General features: G+C 37.5%; 1 protein-coding gene across 1 annotated transcript; it reads right to left on the reverse strand.

Moving 5' to 3' along the window:
• Nucleotides 1-6,362: 6,362 nt before the first annotated feature.
• Nucleotides 6,363-23,473, reverse strand: P5CDh1 (delta-1-Pyrroline-5-carboxylate dehydrogenase 1). Its single transcript, XM_071598295.1, has 12 exons — nucleotides 23,306-23,473; nucleotides 22,921-23,000; nucleotides 22,712-22,845; nucleotides 22,566-22,613; nucleotides 21,378-21,592; nucleotides 18,280-18,451; nucleotides 15,484-15,671; nucleotides 15,069-15,291; nucleotides 10,536-10,714; nucleotides 10,202-10,390; nucleotides 9,176-9,294; nucleotides 6,363-7,364 (listed from the first exon to the last, which is right to left on the reverse strand). Exons 1-12 carry the CDS (start codon nucleotides 23,347-23,349, stop codon nucleotides 7,249-7,251), a joined length of 1,707 nt encoding a protein of 568 aa, XP_071454396.1. The 5' UTR covers nucleotides 23,350-23,473; the 3' UTR covers nucleotides 6,363-7,248.
• Between the last annotated feature and the right edge of the window lie 4,492 nt (nucleotides 23,474-27,965).

Below are 27,965 nucleotides of genomic sequence, written 5' to 3' on the forward strand. Positions count from 1 at the left end.
TTTCCTCCATTTAGGACATGGGTGTTTGTCATTGTATTTATTGTTATAAATTTCATTGTCGAAAAGTCTGACTTAAGGTCACGAGTGCTGTTTTTGGATTAATGCTAAATAAATAAAAGTATATGAATTTCTGGCGACTGGTTTTTCCCAGGAAAATCTACACTGTTCCCTCCTCAAACGAGGTTATCCCAAATCCCTCCTGAACAAAAGGATCTGAAAACATGCCTACACTCCAAAACCTTCCTCCGCCGCAGAATCCCACCCTCTTTCAGTTTGCACCACATATTTCCTGGGCTTAGAATCTCTGCGATCAATCCTGAAAGACCTCTACCCTATCCTCAAAAATCATTATGCCACCGCCAACCTTTTTTCCAAATGTCCCTCTGTTACTTTCAAAAGCCCCGCCAACTTATCAGGTCTTCTCAAATCAACCAATCCACCCCTTGAATCCCCACCCCATCCCAAAACCACTCCCATATCCTGCAATAAACCTAGGTACAAAACATGCCCATATTTTCAAAACCAAAATCCCATCTCGCTCCCACCCGCTTTTTAACTCTGTCCCACCAATTACCTACTCTACTTGCACATCTAGCAATGTAGTTTACCCGCTGAAGTGCCAAATTTTCCCTGCCTTTTATATTGGACAGTGTACCATACCCCTTAATATTTGAATTAACAAACCCCGGGCCTCATGCGAGAATTCTTCCGTGATTGATATGCTCCCTATCCTCAAAATCGCCTCCGAACACAACACTCCCTTTGATAAATACCATAGTGTATCCATCTTAGCATCCCTCCCACCCTCTGATCCACCAATGAAACTCAAAACATTAGATTAATCCTTCTTGGAGTCCTGGAATTGGCCAGGAATCAATATTAGGCATTAACTACTCTGCTCCAAACATTTTCATCCCCCCTTCACCCCCATCACCATCTATATTTTCCCCTCGCCCTTCTGGCGCTTGACCTACAAACCCTTCCCTTCCAAAATCTCTCACCACCTTCCCCTTCCATCCATCATTCCAGCCCTCGTATTCCCTGCAGTTCTGTCCCTCTCTTCCTTGAGGAAGGTGGCTGCAACCACCAAAAATTCGAAACTTAGCAAGTCCCTTTTTTGTGTGTTTCTGTGTTTTTTTCTGTGTCCATTAGTGCTAAATTTTATAAATTAATATATATATATATATATATATATATATATATATATATATATATATATATATATACATACACATATATATATGTATATATATAAACCAGAAACACAATAATCAACCCTAAGGTCGGTTTGGTAGGTGATGGTATAGTTCACCCAGTACTAAGCCCTATACGGCTTGTGAAATTCACACATCAGGGTAGGGGGACCAGTTCCTTTTCCTGTGCCGGTTATAGTTTCCCAGGAAGACCTGGTACCCGAAAAATCACATAGCTTGGGGGGAGCTGCAGGTGCCCAGAGTGCCTTGCCCGGGAATCGATCCCAGGACCCTCCGGTCAGTAGTCCAACGCTCTACCCCCTGGACTACCATGAGCCATATATATATATATATATGTGTGTGTATATATATATATATATATATATATATATATATATATATATATATATATATATGTGTGTGTGTGTATGTGTGTATATATATATATATATATATATATATATACATACATACATATATATTGATCCATATATATATGTGTGTGTGTGAATATGGCAATGGTACAATATCATGAGCAAGTACTGCTCCTTCCAATACAGCTTTATTGGAAAATAGAATGTGCTAACCCTTCCACAAATGGACAAAAAATTCTCATTTTCAATGCCACAAGAACATATGTAAATCCTTCCATTACAGCAAGTTTTTAGTCTATGGGAAAGAAGAGTAATTCGTAGAGAAAGCAGAAGATAAAGGGTGAGGAATGCCTTCTTTCTATCGGAACAATCTGATAATGATGAATGGTACTAGCATACATTTAGACCTGTGGATATATATGAAATTCGCTTTTGTATGTATTTAAAACAAAATGACAATAGTCAATAATAGAAGGAGAAGAGAAAAGTGACTGGAGGCACAGGGAAAGTGCTGCTTCCAAAGAAGTATGAAAATAAAATTGAGAAAGCAACATATGGAGAAGCTTGGTCGAGGAGTTAAGCCTATTGAGGTAACTTTAAAGAATAATTGCAGGAAAACAAGTTGAAATACCGAAATAAAATACACTTACATGAAACCGATGAAAATGAATCATAGCAGACATTGTGAGGAAAATGCAAAGAAAACTGTTCAAGCTTCAGATACTGTCAAATTATTTTACACCATGTGCTAACAAGGTTGATTGAAAGTAATGTGATGTGCTGGGCGAGTCACGGACATTTTGCGAGTAAAGTCTGTGTACACTGCTAATGAACAGCAGACTGAGTCCGCACACTGTTTTCCCCACACTATCCACATTTTAGACTATGCACAAACACATACTCTTCACAATGCCCTCACACACTTTGGACATTTTCATTACGCTATCCAACACAGTTTATTTTCACCAGAGTTCACCTTACCGAAGACCAGTACCGAGGGAAACAAAAGTGGGGAAGAATCATAGAGGAAGACCAAGGATGCACTAAGAGAAGGGAAATATCACTTCAGGGAGATGTGGGTGAATTAAAAGATAGGCAGGATTGAACGAGATAGTCTGTAGATTGCTACAAGCCAATCCTCAGAGATAACCTACGACTATAATGACATTTAAGACTTTGAACTTACAAGTAATGTAACTTTTTCTTAAGTCATCCAGACGAAAGATATTTACGCAGAAAATTATTTTTTAATAATAATAAATCAAAATGAGAGTGTCTAGTACATAAGGGAATTCGTCAAAAGTTTGTCGAGTGAAGATGTATAAAAGACGAATTCACTCACCTGTTTCTCAACGAGCCGATCAGCAGGATGTTCAAATGACGCAACTGGAGTCGAAGAAGTGACGAACACAAGATATTAACAAACGCAGATCAATCCGGGAAATCACAGCAAACCGTATATAAGGATATAACCGTGAAATGTAGGCACCATAAACGGGTATTAAGTTACAGGACAACAAAACGGGCGCCACTACGGTAATAGTCGACCAAACTTACGAAAGAAGCATCGCCTTCAAAAATAGTCCTTCGAATAAATGCAGAAGTGGCTGAAAACAGATGACAAAATATTTTAATAAAATTCAGTAAATAACAAAATAGTATTATCTCTAATGCCGTACTGCAATGGCTAACTGGAATCACAATATTTCTTTTACTTTTATGAATAAACTTTGCTGCGCGCATGATTACAATTCAAAATAAAACGAATAAATCTCGACTCTTTCGATATAATTTAAATGTATTAAATCAAAAGTTAGTTTTTCTACGAAAATATATTATATTCTTGTGGAAAAAAGAAATTTACTCTGGTTTTAATTTAGATTGTTTTCATACATTTTCAACCTAACTTTTTCGCTTTCCCAAAGGCAGCCTGCGCAACTCATTAAGGGGAAGGGGAAGAATTGCGCTGGGCAAAGAGGCTTTCACAAGGAGGGAGTTGATGAAAGGGACGTTGATTAAGGATATAAAGAAAAGACTCGTAAAAACGTTGATATGGAGGGTAGATATGTACGGCGCGGAAACGTGGTCATTGAAGCAGGAGGATAGACGTAGACTGGAGGCTTTTGAAATGTGGGTGTGGAGAAAAATGGAGATGGTGAAATGGACCGAAAGGAAAACAAATGAGGAAGTATTAGGTAAGGTGGGCGAAGAGAGGGGTTTGTTGGGAGAAATCATAAAAAGATAGGAAAATTGGATGAAGGGCGTATTGATTGGCAGTGGGATCTTGAAGACAAATAGAGGGTAGAATGTTAGGTAAACGAGGAAATGGCAGGGACAGGATTGGGATGTTGGATGGGATGAAGGGAGGAAGAAAGTACTCAGAGATGAAGAGGGACCTGACGTAGGGTAGGATACTGGATTTCGTATTTTGTTAGGAATCACAAAATATTTATTTAGTAGTCCTTTCGATCCAAAACTTACCTTTACTGGTAGATTACTTAAAATTGCCAGTATAAAAAGAGGCCATAAGAAGCTCAATTTATCTTTTCCATGACGATAAAGACCAATGATAAGCACATTGGAATGCATTTGTTGATGCCATTTCAGCTCTGCCAATCACAACTACCTCCGTAGCCTGATACTAATTTGTAAGTTAGTTCACATCCAGAAATGGCAACAGCATCTTATGCAGAATAGCTTTTGATGCCATTTCATGAAGATGTACCGCAAATGGCAAACTTGAGCTATTAGCAACAGCTGCCATCAGTAGAGAATAAGTCCATTGACCATTGAAGAATGTTTAGCACACTTACAGAGAATTTTATTAGGCCATACATTGGCATTAGAAAAATTTCAAGTGCCATGTATTTGTGCGCGGTGGGTTAAGCGAAATCGTGATGAAGATGGTTTAAAATGTATAGAGACGGGGCAATTTAAAGGGAGTTGGATCCAGAATTCCAATTACTGTAATTGAAGAGCCAAATATTAACTCCGAAGGTCAAAGAATAACCTTAAGAAAGCTTACTATTGGAAATTTCATTGGGTACCACTTACACGACGTTACCTGAGAATTTGATATTGAGACGTGTCTGTGGCTAGTAGGTTCCACAAAAACAACACAAACCTCAACATGAATCCTCTTTCTCCCAGTGGACCAGACAAAACTACATGTGACTTTTTGCTGATCCCGAATGTGAAGAATTACCTTCTTTGGAGGCATTTTCATCATCAGATACAGGCAAAGGTGAACTGAAAAAGTTTCAACTTGCAATGACTGCCACTGATGTGATACTGGAGTCAAACTTATGTACCTTGGTACATAATAAGTTGTAGATTACACATCAAGTTTAAAACATAGCATAAACTATTACAAAATAAACTATGCCAGGTAAGAAAATCTACGATCTATCTTCAGTGAACAGTTCCTGTATTTTATATGGACTTCATTCAACCAAAGGTTGGTACGAAGAGTGGTCATAGATGGAGTTAGCTCAAATGCAGTAGAAGTTACTTCAGGCATTCCCCAGGGATGTCATTGGGCCTCTTTTATTCCTATTTTGCATTAAAGCCATTCGTGAGGAAAAGGTGAGAATTTTTCTTTGAATGGCATGAAGTGTGGTTGAAAGTATGAAGAACTAAGTGAGAAAATGATGAGGAGACAGATGTATTTATTTATTTTAGTACCCTGCAAGCTACCACTAAAATACAATAGGCCCCTGTGACAAATATAAGATACCAAATAATGTTTAACTCCTAGACAATACGAAAAAATAATTAAATAAATAAAAAGAGGGAAATACAACGACGCTGGTGGTGCTCAAGGAATACATAGGAACTAAATATTGTGACACAGAGCCTAAGCCCAACTAGGCGACCTCTGAAAAATAAAGCCACTTAAAAAACGGCAAGGCATGTCGTCGTCGTAAGCTACCGCTAGGGTGTGAATACACATCAGACTAATTTTGATCCAAAATACTTCTTCCTCTAGCCGAAGGGCATTTCTTTAGCAATTATGTTGGAAATATATTATTACCCCATTGTACTAAGGTAGGAGAGATCATTTTACTAAAATTAGAGAGATCAAGTGTAGAACAGATAGATTTAAGATGCGATTTTTCTCACGAATGATAACAGATCAGAAGAACAATGTCCGACCGGGCTAGAGGAAGAAGTATTTTGGATCAAAATTAGTCTGGTGTGTATTCACACCCTAGTGGTAGCTTGCAGGGTACTAAAATAAATAAATACATCATTCAGCTTAACTGCCGAGGACTTACAAGGGTGCTTTAAACAGTGGAAAAGAAGATCGAATTAGTGCATAGCAACGAATGGAGAGGACAAAAGTGATGCTGTCTAAATTTTGCAAAATAAAATTTTTATGGCCTGAGTTTGCATATTTAATGAACACAGCAGTACAGTTGATTTAAAATTGGTTATAGGAAAAAGGATATTCCAGGATATCTGTGATTTTGAGAGACTCAAGTGTGCTCATACAGGAATTTGATCTCGACACATTCAGTAACGCTAATACATTGGCAACCCGTTGGATTATAACAAAAGAATGTGACTCTTTTTTAGGTGAAGAGATAAGGATTCAAGGTACAGCACCCTCTACTCAGCCCCGTGACAACAAATTTCCCCCGTCAACCATTCCTAATGGACGATTTCCTTGGCACGATAACCTCTTCCATACCACAAAGTTGATCCCAGCTACATCACATGCCAAGTTTGGAGTTGGTTTCAATGGTTTGGCGAGAACAAAGTATCCTCAATAATCTCCAAAAACGACAAAACATAATTTTATTAAAACTTTTATTATGGACAAAAGAGTGACCAAATCTTAACAATTTATATTTACGGGAGGGAAAAGTTCAGAGGGAGCATGTAATAATTTTAAAAACACACTGCGACCAGTATTGCTCTATCTATGGAATCAATTATTACAGAGAAATGACAAAATAATATTTTTATAAAATTCTGAAGCAATATATGAATCAGAAATAACAAGCTTACCTTGTTTCTAAGTGATTATGATTCCTAAATTAGGTAAGTGGTCGCCAACCATATTGGATCTTTTACCAATTATCAAAATTTGTAAACACAAGTTAATAAATAGCAACAATATAGAAAAATCAAAAATAGATATTATTGTCATTAATACTCCCGAGGAACTACAAACAAGGTATGCAGTAAGCTCACTTTGTTCAACAGTAACCGTCAAAGTAAAAATACTGAAGTCTAAAAAGTTGTACGATAAAAATGACCCCTTTATTTTCAACAAATTACACTGTAATTGGCCTACTAATGTTTTTAAACCGTTGGGCAATACTTTTTTGAATAGGTTTTTTGCACAATGATTATCACCACTATTTACAATTTTAGTAATATATCAACATTCAGATATCAAGGTTTCCATTCAATAAAAGCTTCTGTACTGAACTAGAAATCTGGTTTCGAATACTATTCAACATTTTTTTTTTAGAGTGAAATTGATGTAGGGGTCCAAGGATTATATTATTTTACTTTACATATTGCCTTCCTGGTCACACATGAAGCGATTAGAGCTTCAGCTTAAGGCACCATTTCACACACTCCTCCCGAATCATATACAGATCCACGGCTGTATATCACACATAACAACAATGCCACAGACTTCAAATAAATGCTTTGTTTTACAAGATTCAGTTCTCCATGTAGGGGTATTTCCAGTCTCTGAGAGGGACGAAGGTCTCCTTAATTGCTTGCGGTGAAGTCCATCGTAGCACATAGTGTGGCCCGCCAGCCTTGTCGTTTGTGCCTTCACGGGGAGAGAAACAATTTGTCAGGATGCATACAAAATATACTCCCTTAAAAGGGGAAATGGTGATGAGAGGATTTTTGCTAAGGGTATCAACATGCAAATTTTGGATGATAAGACAAGCATCACGCACTTTTACACCCAAAAAAATATGGTATATGTCTTGCAATTTCACGGCAGATGTGAAAAGAATACTAATGTAAATATCCAGAAAAAGGAAAGAATAAAGAGAGATGGGAGGGAAAAATTTTGATTCAATTGAACCAACAAACCGTTCTTTGGAGCTGGGGCGATAGTAATAGAGGAAAAAAAATTTAAGGGAGGAAGGTAATTGAGGGGTGGCATGAGACTGTACACAATGGTAGGAAGAAGCATTATCAACATAGAGCAAGCAACTGATGGAATATACATGTTAGAGGTACAAGCAGAGGATGGTAGAGAGTACAAGGATGGTAGAGGTACAAGCAGAACTGATGAACATGGTCATTGTTCAGGTATACATGCCACCGAGCAACCATAAGGAGGAAGAGGTCGATAGGACATACAATCAGTTTGAGGACATAATTGTGTATGTTCCTGGAGGGAAGCATTTGATAGTGATGGGGGATTGGAATGCGATGGTAGGCAAAGGAAGAGATGATGATGGGTTTGGGGACTACTGTTTAGGTACGAGGAATTACCGAGGGGAGAAAGCAGTACACAGTTCTGCAGGAGACAGGGGTTAGTCATCACCAACACTTGGTTTAGACACCACAAAAGGCACGGATATAGATGGATAAAGCCAGGTGACTTGGAAAATGTCAGATTATATTATGGTTAGTCATATATATTGTCATTAAATGCCAGGTATTATTTTTTTAAGGAAAGGTGAAAATAGGTATCGATGTACCATTGTAAAGACTGTAACAATCCAAAACCTACCTTAACCAGCCAAATACTCATAGCAATAATAAAAACGTATATTTGGCCAGATCTACCAATGTAAATGCATCTGATTTAAATTTTAATTAAGTAAAATATAAAATGGGACTTCCAGGATTCTGCGGGAGAACTGTGATTTCATAGAGTGACTTTTGTGCTTTGGGTAGTCTAATGCATTATCAATGATGGATTAACTGCATTAAGTGCATCTTCAGACTCCTAAAGTTTGAGTAATCAGAAAAATAGAGGGAAATTCAAATGATTTAAAAGAAAAAGGCTCATATGATATTATTTTTGCCAGCATTTCTCACTCCAACCTATGATTTAAAATGAAAGCCAGGTTGGCCATTCAAGCAGACAATGTCGGAGCATGAAATTTAAAAAAAATCTAATTAATAAAAAAAAGAGTAATTCCCCTCAACTCAGAACAGGGTGGCATAGAAGCCATCATTTCCATTGGGAATATATATATATATATATATATATATATATATATATATATATATATATATATATATATATATATATATATATATATATATATATACATACATATATATATATACATATATATATATATGTTTTCAATAACATTCAAAATAAGTTATGTATTAGACCAAAACTAATTTTGAACATCTGCATTCCTCCTATTAAAAAATTATCCACGTCCAGCATGTTGCGATGTGGTCTCAAAATTGGAGCGATTAGTTTCAAATTCAACATGCTCCTCAACTTTCCATGTAGGAGGAAAGTTAATACATTTATTTTTCTTCATAAATTAAAATCCATTTCTTAGATCTCCTACTGCCTTACACCTTATTCAGATCCAAAAGGTAGTTCAGGATGTTTCTATCGAAATACAACAATTGATGCTTCTGAGGAGGACTCACCAGAACTCCTGCCTCCACCAAAGGGTTGCTGCCCCACCACAGAACCTGTTGACTTGTCATTCAAGTAGAAGTTCCCAGCCGTCATTTTAAAGTCGTCCAACACTCTACGCTGGAATTCCCTGTAGAACAACAAAAGACACATTAGATAAATGTGTTTTAAAATGTACTTGCAAGCCCAATAATACTCATTTAACTCTTGATTAGGACTACAAACATTACCCAAAGAAGTGGAGGACATTGAATATTATGGAGCTGCCTTAACCAAAATCTCACTCTGAGTTCGCTAACACATGTTAAGCCTGAGCCAAACTGTCTATAAGTTCAGAGAAGTGTCGGAGATGCTGGCACAGTTCTAACTTTACTGACTCATCCAGTAATGTGCATTCAAATGCAAAACTTCCAAAGTGTAAAAATCATTCGCCAGGAAAAATTATCTTCCATTTTTTTATTTCCAAACCTGAAAAAAATGGCTCGGAGGAGACCGATTCACATCGCATGAGGAAGTCATCACCAAGACAGACGTCTATTTTGAGGGGCTTCCACAATCCTACTTTTTGGATTGCTTAAAAAAGTTAGAGAAACAATGGGAAAAGTGTATTGAGCTAAAAAAAAAGATAACTTCGAAAAATGAAAAACAAACTACTCAAAACAGTTTGTTTTCCAATCTTATTGCAGGGAGTTATCATACAACCCACATATGCTTTGGTACTTTATATAGTCTACATACATACGTTGATCATGGTTAAAATCACAATGATGATTACATGTAGAGCTGAAGTAGTAAATAAAAATAGATGCAAAATTATAGCCAACAAGCAAATCAATGCCCTGCGATTTCCTTCTTAGTTATTCCCATGAAATTTATGACAGAAAAATTTGATTTCTGGTATTAGAAGACTAATAGCGTCTGCACAATTACCTATGCGTAAAAGAGCCAAATCTAAAAATATGACTGAAGTGATGCCAAGCAAATCATTGAGACGGGGACCCTCAATGAAGAATGACGATAGAAAAAAAAACACTCACTCATCCTGGGCGAAGACGGCACCCGTCAGTCCAAAGGGGGAGGTGGTCTTCAGCAGTTTGATGGCGTCATTCAACTTGGCATCCTCGTACACATAAATGGTCAGCACGGGCCCGAAGATCTCCTCCGACATCAGCCTGTCCTTGGGGTCGTTCACCTCGATAATCGTGGGTTGAATGAAGTACCCCTGCCTAGGGGGAGGGGGATGGTGATCGGAGGGTGGTTCCAAGGGAGGGGGGAAGGGTGCTTGCTGCATATCTCCTTGACGACCAACTCAGAGAGAGAGAGATAGAGCACCAAACAGATGATGCCCTTACATGACGGACACACACTCACCTGTTGTCGTACTGCCCTCCCCCGAGTATTTTACATCCCTGCGAATTCTTGGCGTACTCTATGTATCCCTTGATTCTCTCAAATGCCTTGTCATCGATCACAGCAGCCATGAATGAGTCATACTCAGTCGGTGGTCCAACTTTCAGTTTGTCCCTTTCGCGCAGCAAACCTTCCTTCACCTGTAAAAACAAGGACGCAAGGCATTTGTTGAGAGGGTTTCATAAAAATGTGGTCTTGAAAGTGAAAACAACAATTCACACATAACCTCTCACAAACGTGGCATGGCTTTCTTTATAAAACTACTTTACTGACTCCAATAACCAAAATTACTTTGGCAATAGTTTCTTACAATGAAATGCAGAAACATTTGGAAAAGAGCTAAAATGGATAATAATTATTGGTATCCTACCCTTTAAGATTTGGTTTCTGGATGGACAAAGCCTACACAACAATAAATTTCATTACTTATCCTTACAAATCACAACCTTACATTCCACACAATAATGAAACCTACTTCAATTCCCTATATTTTTGACCTTACCCTTCATTCTGTCCAAGTTTCTATCCCTTCCTTCCCAATTCCAAGTTTGCCTAACAGCCTCCCCTCTACCAGATTCTTTAACATCCCATCCACAATCAACCATGCACTAGTTTTTGCCCTCCCATTTCAATGTTTCTTCCTCCTTATGATTGCTTGTCAGAGAGAAGGGGTAAGCTGAGCAGTCTGAGACATGTACAGGTTGCAAATTAGTCTCCTATCCCTCCAATCTATCCTTATTTTCTGCAATATATTCATTTGTTTTCCCCAATTCATTCTATTGCATGCCTTTTCAAAATCTATGAAACAGAGAAATACATCCTGATTGTATTCTATTTTCCTCTCAATTTGGGGCTTTATTATTACATTGGCATCATGCGTGCATCTCCACTTTCTGAACCCAAACTGATCATCCCCTAAGTAATATTTTTCCCAGCTCTCCATCCTTTAAATGATGATCCCAAGCACCAAAGTACCAATTAAGCTGCAAGAGAAATCAAGCCTATTTTTCAGCAGTTCTCACATTTTGCAGCATTTCCCATTTTTGGAATGGGAATTAACACTGATCTAATGAAATCTTATGCCCATATTCCTCCCTCATTAATGAAATGACTCATTCCATAAAAAATCTTCCTCCCACATTTAAGTAAACCTTTAGGTAGCACCGTGGGAATGTTGTGTACCCCATGGCCTATTTGATTTCAATTCCATCAATAACAGTTCTCTCTTGTCATCAAGTAAGCCAAAACCTAAGCTATCCTAGAAGTAGTAGTAGTTTTATGGGAGGAAATCAACAGCTGTAGTGTTTTGCACCAATAGGGCTGGATGGGAATACAGCAAGGGTGGAGAGAAACTCAGTGTTGGCATTAACCTACTCTTAACGAAAGGTGCCAAGGGGTCCACAGCTTAATGTCCCATCCAATGGACTGCATACTCACATAAAAAGTTCTCCACAGGGCACCTCAAGTAGGGATCAGGATACCACTAAAAAAGATCTACCAGGATTTGAACCCAGGCCCTTTGGGTGGAGTTGCTAGTCTAATTTCTTTACCATAGGGTTCATCTATATATTACTTCCAACTCTTTTGAATCTTTATTGGTTTAACTAATATTTTACCTAACTTATCTTTGATTGTTTGCAATTGTTATCCCTACTTACTTCCTCAAAGGGTTTTGACTTCTCTGTACAGGGCATCAATTTTTACCCTTTCTTTGTACTTCCCATGTAATCAAATTGCATCTTCCACCCTGCATCTATTACTCTTAATTGTTTACCAGCTCAGTTTATTACTAAACTCTTAATACTTCCTTCTGCCTAACACTGTATTTACATTAAACCATTTTCCTCTCTCATCTATCTTTCTAATAATCTTATCCACATGGGTTACTTAGCCTTTTCCCATTTACATATCCTATTTATAGCTTCACTTTGGCTTTTGATATCCCTTTTTTATAAGTTTCCATTTTTCTTCAAAAGTACCAGTGTCCCTTTCCTAAATCATAATTATTTCCATGGCCTGCTGACACTCCTTCCTTGCCAACCTGATTAAAACATTCCATTTCCTCAACTGCTCTCCCAGTTTTATTATCCTTTTGAATATGACGTTTCATGTAACTTGTCACTTCTCTCTCTTGGAGTTATCAAAATGAACAAGTTCCTACAGCAAGTCAATGTTAATAGTTCACAGGGAGGGTTTAGATTGCTCATTAAATTATTCACATCTTTAAAAAAATACACACAGGTTAATCAACCAACCACACTATAGATTCATGATAGACATACCAACAAGAAAAATACACAAATCAGGATACTATAGCCTGAGTCAGGAAATTAGAATTTCCTTTTTGAAGAGTATGTATTATTATCAAACCACATTCAATATGAATATCATTTAATAAAATAGAATCCAAAATGGATTTATTCTGATTTAACAATTGTATCAGAATTAAAAATGAAAATAGCTAGTAAATCTCCTGTATATATGCTCACAAAGTGCATTCTTAACGTTTTCTAAAGTAGCATCTCAGAAAATTTTGCTTCATATATTAATTATATTAAGGTTTTAAGGGATAATATATAATGTACATAGGATATATTAATTTTAATCACACAATAATATGAAGATTTATTCACCATATAAAAAATTGAGATTGCTTAACCTTGCCTGCCAAATGGGTGATGTAAAATTCCTAAATGGTTTCTTTTATTTTGATTCCAGCGTTTGATGTGTGTTATGACACTATAAGCTAGACTCAAAAATATAAATTAAAAAGCTGGAACTTGATACTATACTCAAAAACACTACAAGATTACAAGAGGATTATTGGTTGCTCAATCAAAAAACTCCTGATGAAGACCCTAGAGCCTGCTTTTAATCAGGATTTGAACAAATAGGAAGAGCACAATAAGGTTTTCAGAAGTAGACAAGCCTTAGTGAAGATGAATTCTTATTTAACAGAGAGAAATACACATAAAAGAATGGTCAGGAAAACACATTTACTTTAAGTCTTATTTTACCTTAAAATCTTCAATTTGCTTATTCAAACATTTACAATCAAAAGCAAACAAAAAGTGTCTTGACAATACTTACAAACTACAATTTCTTATGCAGCAATAACAGATTTGTATTAAATTTAAAGAAAATAACAATCATCATTAATTAATAATGCAAGTGTTTTTCTCCGTAGTATCTTTCAATGGTTTGCAAACCTTTAAGACACCCAACGAATGATAGTACATATTTCACTTGCTCACTATTATGCTTGTCACAATGAATGTGATTACTAAACTTGTCTACTGACGGACTACTTATCTTAGTCTGAGGAATATAATAATGTATCTGAAGAAATAGTGATGTGAATGCACATTTAATGAAAAAAGTACTGTTTCCATTTATTCCTTAAAGTATGGACTGAGCTCAGATTTGAAATGTGAACATTCCTTCCTCGCCACAAACCCCACATTAAAGTCCACTTCATACAGAATATCCAGCTTACGCGTCATTTTTATGGCATTTTATTATGTTCCAATCTTTTAAGGTGATGTAACACCATAGTGCAATACACACTTATTAAACTAAGGTCAGTTACAACTGTTATACTGTTTCAAATGAAATTCAAGTACTCTAATTACATCGCTTGAATTATAGCAGCTTATTTTTAGAGGTTATACGACATTAAGCTGAAAACTAATGCACACATGCTTGTAGACAACAAACAAAATGACCTTCAGAAGCACTCCTGGTGGCAAGTGGAAGTAACATTCCCCCTCAACATACATTCACAGGTTTGAGGTTGTTTCACTCATCCAGTGTATTTTGAGAAGTGGAAGTATATAGACGTGTTCTAGTGCTGTGTCAACGCGATTTAAACAGCGTGTTGCTATCGAATATTTAACCACTGAAAAAATGACTCCTACTGAAATTCATCGTCTTTTAAAGGCTGTTTATGGTGACGATGCTGTTGATAGGTCTACCGCAAATCAATGGGTAGTAAAATTCCGTGGTTGCGAGCCAGGAAAAGCCATTGTTGATGAAACATGCAGCAGACATCCGATCACTGCCACAGACTATAAACAGATCAGTAACTCGTCGAAGATTTGATTCAAAATGACCGCTGAATCACTCAAGGGGGGGAGAGATAAGAATTTTGAGGTCAGGCATTATGGTCACTCATAACTGGGTCATAAAACCTGACCCCCCACCCGCCCTCACATCTGGACTAACTATAAAGATATGTGTATCTGTGTCATGCACCATTATTGCTGAAGATACTACAAGAATATTGAAATTAGTCGATCAATAAATTATATTTAATGTATAATGCGAATTGCGTTGCCACTTTCCTATCTCGATTTCCTTCACTACTGAACAAGGAATATTGACTAAACAGTTCAATGGGAAAAAATATAACTATTTACCATATGCATTGAATACGGGGAGCAGAGTGTCAAAATCTCACACACCCTTGTCCAGAATTATTGAAAGTATACATACCGATGGCCAGAGCGAACGGGGGACATACATTCGTGAGCAGGCAGAGCACTTCTGGCCACAAAATTCAAATGAGGAACGAATGGTGCCGTAAACCACAGTCTCGGCATCAGCTGACGGATGGACAAAATGATAATTTTTGCCTCCGCACTCCCCTATCAACCGTGGGAAATTGGCATACTTTGCAATTTTTTGCCCCACTTGACTCCACAGCCTTAGAAACGTCCTGCAAGGCAACAAAAGTCTCGAATCAAATTAACCATGAATGAACTATGTGTCATAGGCTAGAAGAGGAGCAAATTGAGACTTACTAAACACCTTGAGACACACACTTTGCATTGTACCATACATGTAACAGAGCCTTAACAGCTAATATCTCACAGCGTAACAGAACAACCACGGTTATCCCTTGACTCACGGTACAGATCCTGTGAAGTTAATGCCAGCAAGGAGTGGAGAGTCCGTGATTGTGTCACCAAACACTGGTCCATCAGCTGGCACAAAATTTACGACCCCAGCTGGGAATCCAACTTCCTTCATGACCTTGAAAATAGTATAACACGACAGGATCGCCGTGTCAGAGGGTTTCCACAGAACTCCATTCCCCTGAAGAGAAAGACATCACTCATTAGCAATCATTGTGGAAGATAATTATACTGAAGGCGGTCATAGGATTTGGATCACATATATATTCATTTTTTTGTTTAACATTTCAAGACCAAAAGTCAAACATTTTTTTCGAGAAAAACATATTCACAATAATTATTTAACAATGACAGGATTCTCAAGCAAGCTGGAAACACATAGCTAACTGAATGTTCCAAACCATAAAATAAAGAAAGAACACATAATAGTATTCTTAAAGTATTTTACATAGGTGTAACAAACTTAACCATGCCGAATTTTAAAGAGAATTTCCTTCTTGAGGTAGAGCAATTAAAGAGCAATACCTATAGCATTAATCTGAAAATATGTTTGGCTAGCTTTATTATTATTATTTGGTCGTCCAGAGTATGAGGGAGAACTTTTTCAATGGATGCAGACTGTGCACTCCTACATTTCTTAGCCTCTCTCAACAAGATGAAACCTGACATTAGACAATGCAATGAACCCCTCTTTAATTCCTCATACTTCCCCCCTTCTTTATTCCATCCAACATGCTGATCCTATTTCTCTACCTTCCAAGTCTGAAGAACGTTCTCCCTTCAATCTTTCTTCAATCAATCTTTACATCTTTCCATTTTTCTCATCCTGGGGTAGTATGGTTTGCAAATTAAGTATATGGCATTAAATCCAAAAAAAGCTATTACAGCCACGGCATCTTTACAATGTGCAAAATATTAAGCAATAACTTTCATTTTGCAAGAGATAAATCGAATAATTTTATTTGCCATCTTTAGAATACTTGTTATAACTTTTGAAATAATTTGAAATGTACCATACAGTTAGCAGACACAACCACATCGCTTCTAATACCTAGTACTTATAAAACTCAGTTATGGATGATATACATTTGTATGTATAATCAAATGGGAGAAACCCTCAAAATTCCCATGTCATTAAGTCTCATCACTCGAGGTCGCATCAGAATTGTTTACTACATCCCTAATGGCGCAAATGACTTCAGCTGTCCTTGCCTTCCCTAAAGTTACTACTACTGCAACTCAATATTCCTGTAAGAGAAGAGGAACCTGAGTGTACCCTTTTCCCACACTATCTTGTCATTCACTTTTCCTACGCCATTCACTTTTGCTGGCAATTATCATCATCCTGCTCTCAACTAAACATCATGAACTCTACTGCACGTGGGATCAAGATGGTGAGGAGGCTATCGTACTGGCTTCCGACCAAGAGGGCCCGATTCAAATCCCGGCGGTGTTGACTATTTTCAGAGGTATCTTGATCCCTAGTTGAGGTGCTTTGTGGAGAGCACTTTGAGTGAGTACGGCGTCCGTCGGATGGGACGTTAAGCTGCGGACCCCTTGGTGCCTTTTGTTAAGAGTAGGCTAATGGCAACGCCGGGTTCCTCTCCACCCTTCATCCTTTCCTATCAATCCCCTATGGCACAAATGACCTCAGCCGTCGGTCGCCTCCCCTAAATACTACTACTCTACTGCTCATCTTTAATGATGGGGCACCACTGCCTTGATGGATTATTGCCTAAACAGTAATGGCAACGTTGCACAATAAAGAATTTTTTGCCATGCACGGACACAATTCACATATGTGTGATCATCAAACACACATGCGCATATCCTTTGGAGTAAGAATTTCACTAACGACTCAACACCAAAATAGATTTCCAGCAGCTATAGCACTTCTTACCACCAAGCAGTGTTAGAGCAGTGCCCCCCCCCCTTTCCCTATCGGCTTAATTGCAGGGCATGCATTGTGACCCTTGGCAGGGGGTTACATGAGATGCCCTGTCACAATACATAAAATTGGATTCAGGAAATGTAATCTGAAAACTGCAACATATTTAAATTTTTATATGTGTGCTGCAGACAGTTAAGATCTTCAAATTAGGATCTAAAAATGGTTAAATTTCTGGAAACTAACCCTTCAGTGCTATGTCAATCTACATAAAAAATCCCCTCTCACTTCGGCCACACCTTTAATTACACGCTACTTAACCTTGGGTCCTCTCTAAAGGTTCTTGGAATACTAATGGAAAGTAAACTAAATATTTCAGACCATAACCAGGCAGTTGAAAATGAATCCATGTCTCTTCTAAACTGCTTCATGGAAAATCGAAGATCTCTGTGCACTATAATGGTACTTTTCAAATGTTGTCTTTCCAATTACTTCATATTACTAATCCAATTGGTTAATGTCAGCTATATCTATTCTTAAAACTCTTTTAACAGTGTATCTGATTGTTTCGGCAAAATAGTGATAAACAAGAATCCTACATATTTTAATTACATATGTCATCTCTCCTATAAGTAATTAGAATACTATAATTCATCATTTATAGATATTTTGACACCAATGGTTTTTTTCCTACCAAATAACAACACAGCTGTCTATGCAAACATAAAACAAAAAGGATTAATCCAACATGTGCCTATCAAAGTTAAGGGAAAAATCAAGACCCTCATTGAACTGCGAGCGCTTACACATAAGTACACATCTGCTTTCACAAGGGATCATAAAATCTACCGCACATCTTACTCATTTCACCGATACACCACACGAAGATATAAAAACTCACCATGAGCGCTGGAGTGTAAGCCAAGTTTCCTCCGATAGCCGTGAAATTGAACGGGGCCACCGCAGCAACAAATCCTTCAAGACCACGGTACCTCATGGAATTCTTGGTGACCTTGGGATTTTCACTAATAGGCTCATATTTCAACAACTCGTGGGCAAAATATGCATTAAACCTAAAAAGGTGAGAGGAAAACATTATGATACTTCATAAAAACGTGACAAAAATAGTGAGTCAGATGCAAGAGGTTCAGAAGAGGACTGAAAGGCTAAGAGGTACTATTTTGTTCAATACTTCAAGAGGTGTCATAAGAATGATTATGATGGCTCAAGTCCTTATGCAATGTACATCATAAAGATGAAATTTAATGACTGGATAGCTCACAAAACACACATCCAAACCCTGTAAACTTTATCCCCTGATACGCAACAGTTTCATAAGACAGCATTTGAAAAATATGGCAGAGTTGCTAGAGCCTTGCGATGTTCATTATCTGCAGACATGAAATTCACCATGCATTTGCAGATCTTAAGGGACAAATGGAAAAATTTATTTGCTAACTGTTTAATTAACTGTATTAATTCGCCAAAGATGAGTTCAAGGCATTCTTAAAACCATCATACTACTGACGGAGATGGCTCATTATTTGCGTATTTCTTTACTATCAGAAATGGCAATCTTCATTTAGTGGCAGGTCTGACCAATATATCAATAGTCTCTGCGGTCATACACTCCTATGGAGAGCGTCACATTCTCCAGACTGGCCATTATGGATAGATTTATCACCTTCAGAAGAACAGAGAGGCCAAAAAGAGAAATAAGAAGTATCCATTTACTATGGAGAGTTTATACCAAGTGGGATAAATAAAACAATGATAACAAAACTTCAGTGTTGAGCACAATGGTAGAAGCAAGCTTCTATACCAGAGAACACAAATTATTGAAATAATTAGAACCAGGGAATTTATACAAAAAAAGAGGCAAATCACTCCACATTGGAAAGGCACGGATGTTTCAGCCTCATAAATAACTGGATGGATCACATAACAGCAGTCACCATGGAACTAGGTGTTGAGTCTTTACAGACTGTCATGGAAAACTCTCCCCAAAATATTTGAGAATGCTTAATGAGTAGACTGCAGGCTGATCGGCGAGTGTAAATTGAAGCAATTTTGCTGAGGATTCATCAAGGCATGGACACAACCATGCATTATGCATTTAAAATCACATTCTTAGAGAAACTACTATTTTGAGTGTGCTCGAAAATACTCGGATGCTCCATTTTAACCTACAATATTTTTACAGAAAGTGTGATTTTAGCTGCACAACTCTCCGTCTGGAACACCACATTATTACAGTATTCAACAGCCGTAAGCGTTTCAGATAGAAATATTAGCCACATTTTTACCATAATATATTTAACCTTTATAAGATTTGGCTGAGTGTACTTGGTCAGGAACTATTAGATTGTGCCAGTAATTTGTGTTCCGCAAATAAATATACAACTCCATCATTTAAGAAAGCAAGAACATCTTGGGTATTGCACATGAGATAAAATGCATTTCAGTCAAATGACTTCATCAATTAGAATCTAAAACGGAGACCACTGTCAATAAATGCAATTTAGTGAACTGAACTTAAATGCAATCTTCAGAGCAATTGATTGTCTCTACCTTTTTAAACAAACATAAGAGACCTGGGCACATAGAAGACTTTTTGTCATTGACCACTGTATCAATGACACGTAAAAGCCAGCAAGCTGAAGCCATGAATAATATTGTTGAAGGGGCCATTGAGACATTTTTTCCTGGATGCTTAATTTTCTGTTTGTGTGATATTTAATGGTCACCCACAGGCTCATTAGTTGGCATGCACGTGGTTGAAGGTACGAAGAACCGCAGAAGGAAATGATGGACGTCAAACAAAGAGGAAGTCCAAATGACACTTGTTTGAGGGCTGTCCAAAACCTATATTCACAGGAGGATTACCATTGACTATACAGTTCATTTATATCAGCCAGACCAATGAAAAATTGTGGAATGAGAGATAAGCGGAGGAAAGGGGAGATAATTTGTGGGTATTAGATTGTCACACACTCTCATTGAGTATTGATGTACATTTACACTAATCCAAGTTCTATAAAACTTCCCGTTGAGGGTGAAAGTTTTCTAGTGTAACATGATCGTCCACCTCACAAAATGCATAAATATCAGGAAGTTAATCTGTGCCCTCAATCTTTGCCTTCCTGCCTTTTAAATTCTTCCATTCCCCACTGCTTTATTCAAATGACTCTCCTCAGATATAGCAAAACCTCCCCACCATATGACACCACAGAGAATTGGCTTGATGAATGAGCTGTATGCCAAAGGGCAAGAGGCAAGGTGGAATTTGAACTGACTTATTTAAAAAGAAGGAATCTTAATAGACCATCCACATAGTTAAACACCTATTTTAAAAATTATTTCCAAACAATCACTTAAACCACAAAGAGACTTTAATGCGAGCAAATTTGGAATTGTTATTAAACCACTCAGCTTTTCCACGTAGAAAAATTTTTTATTTACTGCCTAGGTGTTGTTACGGTATAACAAAACCTAGGTAGTAAATAAAGAATTTTACTATGTGGAAAAGCCAAGTGGTTTCATTTCAATCTCAATATGAAGATTTTCCACCAAGTGACACCAGAAACTGATTTATTTATGCAAGCAAATTTATTATGAGGGGCAGTCAAAATAAACCCCAACTCTTCTCACTACAACCACCTGTCCACGCACCAACAAGGACATAACACAACAACTGCATGTGCCTGTGAGTTGTCACTATGCAGTTATCCTACCAGAGCGATTGCAGTGTCGATGTGCAAAAAGGTAGCATTTAGCGGACAGTGTGTAATGGTGGATGTTCGGTTGTCATCTGACTACCCCTAGTAAATCCAATTTGAATGGAAGCTGCATAGGATGTCTACTTCTTACTTCTTTGCATGAATGATTGAATTTTGTGGTACGAATGTTGATGCCAATACAAAGTAAAGGCACTGAGGCATGGATTACATTGGAATGACTAAAAAAAATATTGAAAACTGAAAAAGAGGATATCCTTGCCTGAAAAAATCTATCAGTTCCGCAGCTGAATCAATCTCAGCCTGCACGGTTGTTTTCGATTGCCCTAGCATGGTGGCGGCATTAAGGTCCATGCGGTACTTCGTGGCCATCAGATCTGCAGCCTTAAACCACATATCCACTCTCTGTTCAAGAGGCACCTTGTCCCATTCTTTCCTTGCCTCACTGGCCACCTTTATTGCTTTCTTTAGCACATCCTGGAAAAAATCACATGAACACAAAACAGAATTAATAAAAAATAATCCCAATACATTACTTAAATATTATGAATACCGAAGGATATAAGCAAACTGACCCCTACCATTGCCACTTTACCTAAAACTTAAGTTAAGTTGATCATTCTTGCCAACTGCATGAAGTGATTTAAGGCAAACACTAAAAAACCAATTGAAAATAAAACTAGGAAAGTTAATAATAAATCAATTATGTCCTATCCAGTATGGTCAGAGACAGATGAAAATTTAGAACATAATTTATTCCAATTGATTACAAATGCAAACTACTGATTTCGACCATTATTTATCCAACAAAATAAAAGAAGCTAACATCACAATTTAGATAAATATATTTGATCTGAAAGCTTGATGACTATAGAAAAAGTCGCCATAAATCATTCTAAATATGTGGATATAAACTTGGAAGAATCATACATTGTAAATGCATTTGCAAGGTGGATTTACTTAATTTGAAATAGTGTAAATTCCATCTGTTAACCGCTCCCTCATGAGGTACATAATGGAAAACCTTGTATTGATTATGTGAAACTTCGAAAGAAAAACAATAGAAAATTCATACTAGGTCCTCAAATTCAACGGTAAGCGAACTATTGGCAAGAGATGTATTTTCGTTACATGAACAGCTGTAGAATCTCCAGGACTTCTCAGTATTATGGTCCCAAGAGGACTTTTAATCAATACTTAATATCAAGTTAACATCTGCAATGCGGAAATAACAAAACAAAGACCTCATTCGTTTTCTGTAATGTTCCCGCAAATAGAATTAAAACTATAAACCATACAGAGAAAAGTGTCAAATTTAAGAAGATAAAATCATCATCAAGCGTGAACGGTACCGAACACTTAAGTTTACTTGTGTGAGAGGGAATGCAAATGAGGTTTTCTTACTTCTCAACTTTAGAATGAAATTATCTTAGTGGATTTTGGTACTCACCGAATCCGCATAGTGAAACTTGGCAATTTTTTTCTTGTGGTCGTGCGGCTACAAAAAAGAAAAACGTTGGTTAAAACACCGTTACACATGCATCTCACTCGATGCATAATGTGAAACTCCTCCCGCATTCTGGCACTAATACGAACCATAACTTGATACCTAACGTCCTTAGTTCTAATTTCTTCATTTCCTATAACTATGGGCACATCTTCACAGGTAGCTGCGACTCGCTTAAGGGCCGCCTCTAATTCCTGCCTCTCTTTGCTGCCTTTCAGATACTCTAGGTAAAATGAAACATTTACTCAAAACATGACTTCTTGTCAGTCAATGAGGAAACATTTGCAGTTTAACTTACGTAGCACGGGTTCATTTTTTAAAGTTAAATTTTTCAACTTCGGTTTCGGCACTACAGAACTTGCTCGACGGAGGCTGACCCTGTAATGAGCATATTGTGGCAGATATGTTTTCAAAACGTGAAATCCCTTTTTAGGAGAAAGAATTAAAAATAACAATATTTATAGCTAAGAGTAGGGGTTGGAGCTTCAGATCAATAAATACGCTCAGCATGCACTGAAAGGTAAACAGTCATCGACATAAATGTCAATGACTAATCGGATTGGTCAAGTTCAATAAACCTACACATCAATCCCTATCTCCAATGGGAAAGATAAGAAACGGACTTAGGGTCGACCTTGAGGGAGATTAACATCAACTTAATCTTTATGTGCTAAAGGACTAACCAGCGAATGCACCCCGCAGTAGCTTTTCCACTCAATTTCAACATGATCAAACAGTAAATTTTGGACTGACAGCAGCAAAAACTCCGGTGCCCTACTTATACTTATCGAGCAGTAACGCTAAAATCATTCACACTGCGCATCGTCGGTCGGCGCAAGACAGCAGTCATTGTTGTAGCAGCTGTAGTTCCCTGATATCCGCTAGAGACCTCTGCCTAAGGGAGTGGTGAAACTTTTGGGCCTTGAATTCAAGCCCAATGGAAGAATGGAATTTTTTTATGAGGTGAACTTATTCGAAATTACAGTTGGACCGTTGTATTTTTACTTATGAAAATAATTAAGATGCCTGTGGGGACTTAATATTTCACTTTGCAATTGCGAATGGGCGCCTGGCGTAGTTATCGTATAATTAATTATACAGTTTTTTATAGGATACATCAATTGCACAAGGAAGAACTGTGGATTGAAACTTCCAAATAATTCTATGGTCCTTTTTCGAATCCAATTGATAGAGATGGACATAACAGAAATGAATCACAAAATTTACTTATAACTACCGAATTTCTATAAGTGTTAAAATTTTATTGGAATTCATCTAAGGAGTACCCCTTGCACCGATGAATTTTCCCAAGACATCCGAAATATTTCTTTCTGTACCCTTGAAAAATACATATATACTTATACATACATGATACACAAATCAAATCAAAAACTAAAATATAAAACTGATTATTGGAAGCAAATTTACATTTTGTGCAATTATATTTTATATTTTCAATGCTCTCAGCCTCCGTACCCAGATGTAAACTAAAGGATAGAAGATTATAGACGTGAATCCAGACGGAACAACAAATAAACATAGACGACCGGGCGATAAGTGCGTAGTAAGCATGTGTGGCAAAGATTCCTTGGATTCCAGAGAGTCAAAGATAGCGATGTCGCCCGAGACTCAAGTGAATCACTCAGCCTACTGCCAGTCGAAGGTCATCTTATCGCGCAAACATGAATGATTCGGGTCGGCAGACATTTTTTATGCTATACGTTTTTATGTTATAGCTGTTCCGCGAGGTTTTTTCCGGGAATGAGGAGAGGAATTAAAGTTATCGGATGAGCAACCGTCTGTTTCTCGCTTGCTTTGAACCCGTTGGCATCATTGATATAAATTAAGAACGATGTACTGTCTTCTTTTTCTCCTGAACCATAAGTCCTTGGACAATAATGCCTTCCTAGTTAAAATTCCCAAAAAGTAAACAGCGGCAACAAGCTTCAATGCAAAACACATACGTATCTACTACCCCTGAGATTTCTTCGTTCCAATACATGATCAATGGAAAACAACCTACTTTTTTAAATTCACCATCTCGCCTATTTCATCTATCCAAAAATTGTTTGAGACGAAAATAGGCAAAGTAGTAAGGTCATTAAAAGGAGAATTCCATTAGGCCAAGGGTCTTTTACAAAGAGTACCGAGCTGATGACAAGGATCTTCGATAACGACGCAAAGTAAAAAGATTGACATGGAACGCAGCGTTTCAGGACACGGAAATTGGTCGAAAAGTGTATGGATCCTCAGTTCTTGTATCCGTCTATAACCTTTCTTGACCGGCTAACTATTTCTAATAATATTTATAATTTTTATTACCAATCGGCATGATCGTCGATGACCCTGTCTAAACCTGGGTCATTAAACTAAATTACATTACGGAAGGACTTGAATAAACTATCAAAATAGATGCTGTTTCATCATATAAATGTTTCCCATCAATGCCGGGTAATTACAAAAGTCGTTATTTCGTATGTACATAGTTGATCAATGACCGAACGATAGAGACCAAACGGAGGAGAAATTCAGGAATAATACTTTAATGAAAAAGAAGTAGCCTGCGAAAGTAATGAGAAGAGAAGGCCGAGGTATTAGGTTTTCCTTGGGAGTCAAAAGTTCGAGAGAGAACAAGGTGGGAGGTAAAAAGAAGGTTGACTCGTTAATATGGAATTGCAAACCTGGATGAATATTAGGTGTGGGTCCTTGGTTCAAAGAAGATGCACACGTATTTTTAGATGTCGGCATTAAATGTACATTACCCTACCTAAAACCTACACTGAGCCGGTTGGCTATTACTAATAATGACTGTATCTTGGGAAATATCGTATCTCCGACTTTTTGTGACTTCTCCAAGGACCTTAAGCAAAATCTTTAACAACTGAGGATAAAGATTCATGTTAAATATTCCATATGGGATTCAATCACCACCATAGTTTCTACGCATTCAAATGGATTAAATGATAAAGCATCTTTATTTACTAGAAATAACTTTTATATATTTGAATTAACTGATTATATGAAAATTCAACGAGTAATTACTCTGGTAAAACTCATAGTTATATTTAGAGTTTGCGAACTTTTCCTAGTTTTGTTTCTTGCTTCGTCTAATCCGTGGGACGACATTAAAAATTCTATTAGTCCAAGACAATTTGAGGCGAATACGCTTGAATGTTTGTATTACGATTAACTATTAATCATTTGAATTGCAAAAATGTGTACTACCTTGATCAAAAAGTTCCCGGAATAACCACCGTGTGGCGCTCCCATCGTTCCGATTTGAGTTCTGTTTTTTCGTTAAATTGGTACATCTGTTGTTGATATTCCCTTTAAATCTTAGTGTCATAACTTGACATTTGCAAAAGTTACGTAGCCAAGAGTACATCTATCTCTGTGTGTGTTGGCGATTTTTTACAATTTCAGAAATGGATTTAAATTTGCAACAACGAACTTGTATTAAATTTTGCGTAAAAAACGGATTTAGTGGCGCACGGACGTTGGAAATGTTGGAAAAGTGTTTCGGCAACGATTCTCTAAAAAAAACGGTCGTTTACCAGTGGCACGAGCGGTTCAGAAGTGGTCGTGAGTCAATCGAAGATGATGAACGCAGTGGCAGACCATCGACATCGAAAGTCGGTGAAAAAATTGATAAAGTAAAAGAAATGTTGGTCAATAACCGCAAATTAACCATCAGAGAAATAGCGGAGGACTTGAACATTGCCTATGGATCCGCCCAAGACATTGTGGTTAATGATTTGGGTTTCCGTCGTGTAGCAGCAAAGTTGGTGCCTCAATTTCATGCAAAAAAGAGACCGTGTTGACGTCGCAAAAGACATGATTTGCGAGGCTGAATCCGATCCCACATTCATCAAAAGGATCATTACTGGAGACGAGACGTGGGTTTATGAGTACGACACGCAATCCAGACATCAGGCAAGTGAATGGCGTTCACCAAATGAGCCGAGACCAAAAAAACCACGTCGTTTTCAGTCAAAAAAGAAGGCAATGCTGACGGTTTTCATGGATTACAACGGTGTAGTGCATCATGAATTTTTGCCAGAAGGCCAGACAGTAAACAAAGAGTATTATTTGGGCGTTATGAGACGTTTGCGTGAAGCAATTCGCCGAAAGAGACCAGAAATGTGGGCAGAAAACTCGTGGATTTTGCACCATGATAACGCACCGTCGCACAGTGCTATCATTATTCGTAATTTTTTGACGAAAAATGCAACAAATACCATCCAACAGCCACCGAATTCACCTGATTTGGCTCCCTGTGACTTCTTTCTGTTCAATCGAGTTAAAAAACCATTACGGGGAACGCGTTTTAGCAGCCGAGAGGAAGTAATGGAAAAATCGCAGGAAGCACTGATGGACATACCGAAAACCGAATATAAAAAATGTTTCGAGGATTGGATCAAGCGCTGGCATAAGTGTGTTGCAGTCGATGGGGATTACTTTGAAGGGGACAATATAGATTTAGATGAATAAACTTGTATTTTTAATTTTCTGAATAAATTCCGGGAAATTTTTGATCAAGGTAGTATTTTAAAAGGAACACATGTTCACCATACATTTCTGTATTTATTTTTAATCATTAAAGTCTGTCTCTGTTGTCATTTGCAAGCATAACATTTTACGATTCAATGAAAAATTGTTCGATTAAAAATTTAATATTTGTGTCATGGCCTAAGGGAATTATAGTCCGAGACCAATAAAGCAGCAAGTTTTTTTTTCGATTTTTTTTTAACCATTGCCCACATTCACGTCATCAATCCGTCTCACGCGACCTTTGATGAACGCCGCTATCTTTGCACGCTGCGGGTTTGCGAATCTAATAAAGAATTCCAAACAAGGAAAAAAAGGAGTCCATCTCCCGGAAGCAGATATTTTATAATTTCACACTTCAACAATATCTTCTCCGTCACGTTCCATTCCTCCACTATCGGGTGCATTCTTTTCAAGATGTTATAGATATTCAAGGGGGAGGTATTAAGAATAAAAAAATCTCGCCGCCATGTTTAATTTATTCAGGTATTAAGTCAGTTACCTACCAAAAATGCTTTTTAACATTTTACCCTGGGAATATCAATTTCTTCTTGCACGCAAAAACACATGGGGGGGATTGGGAGGAGATTTTCTATAGCGGAAGATGAATCTGGAAGAGGAGGAGAACGGATGAGAAGTAAGGAAAAACATTGGTGGGGATAAGAGTGGGGAAATTAGGGATTCAATATAGTACCTACGGACGGAAAGGAGGAGCTGTCATCAAGTGTTTTATAAATTGCGGGAAGAGGGAAAAAATGCTGGGTAAAATCCGAAGAAGGTAGAGTGATAATACGG

The sequence above is a fragment of the Hetaerina americana genome, unplaced genomic scaffold (assembly GCF_022747635.1).
Source record: "Hetaerina americana unplaced genomic scaffold, ioHetAmer1.1.p SCAF_95, whole genome shotgun sequence".
Lineage (NCBI taxonomy): Eukaryota > Metazoa > Arthropoda > Insecta > Odonata > Calopterygidae > Hetaerina > Hetaerina americana.

Bases quoted from the DNA above. Each gene is read 5' to 3' on its own strand.
- P5CDh1 (XM_071598295.1), bottom strand. From the start codon at position 23,349: ATGTTGAAATTGAGTGGAAAAGCTACTGCGGGGTGCATTCGCTG. The intron at 22,614-22,711 runs GTTCGTATTAGT...TCTTTTTTGTAG, and splicing joins ACGTTAGGTATCAAGTTATG to CCGCACGACCACAAGAAAAA. The intron at 7,365-9,175 runs GTGAGTCCTCCT...CTCCCCGTGAAG, and splicing joins TGGTGGAGGCAGGAGTTCTG to GCACAAACGACAAGGCTGGC.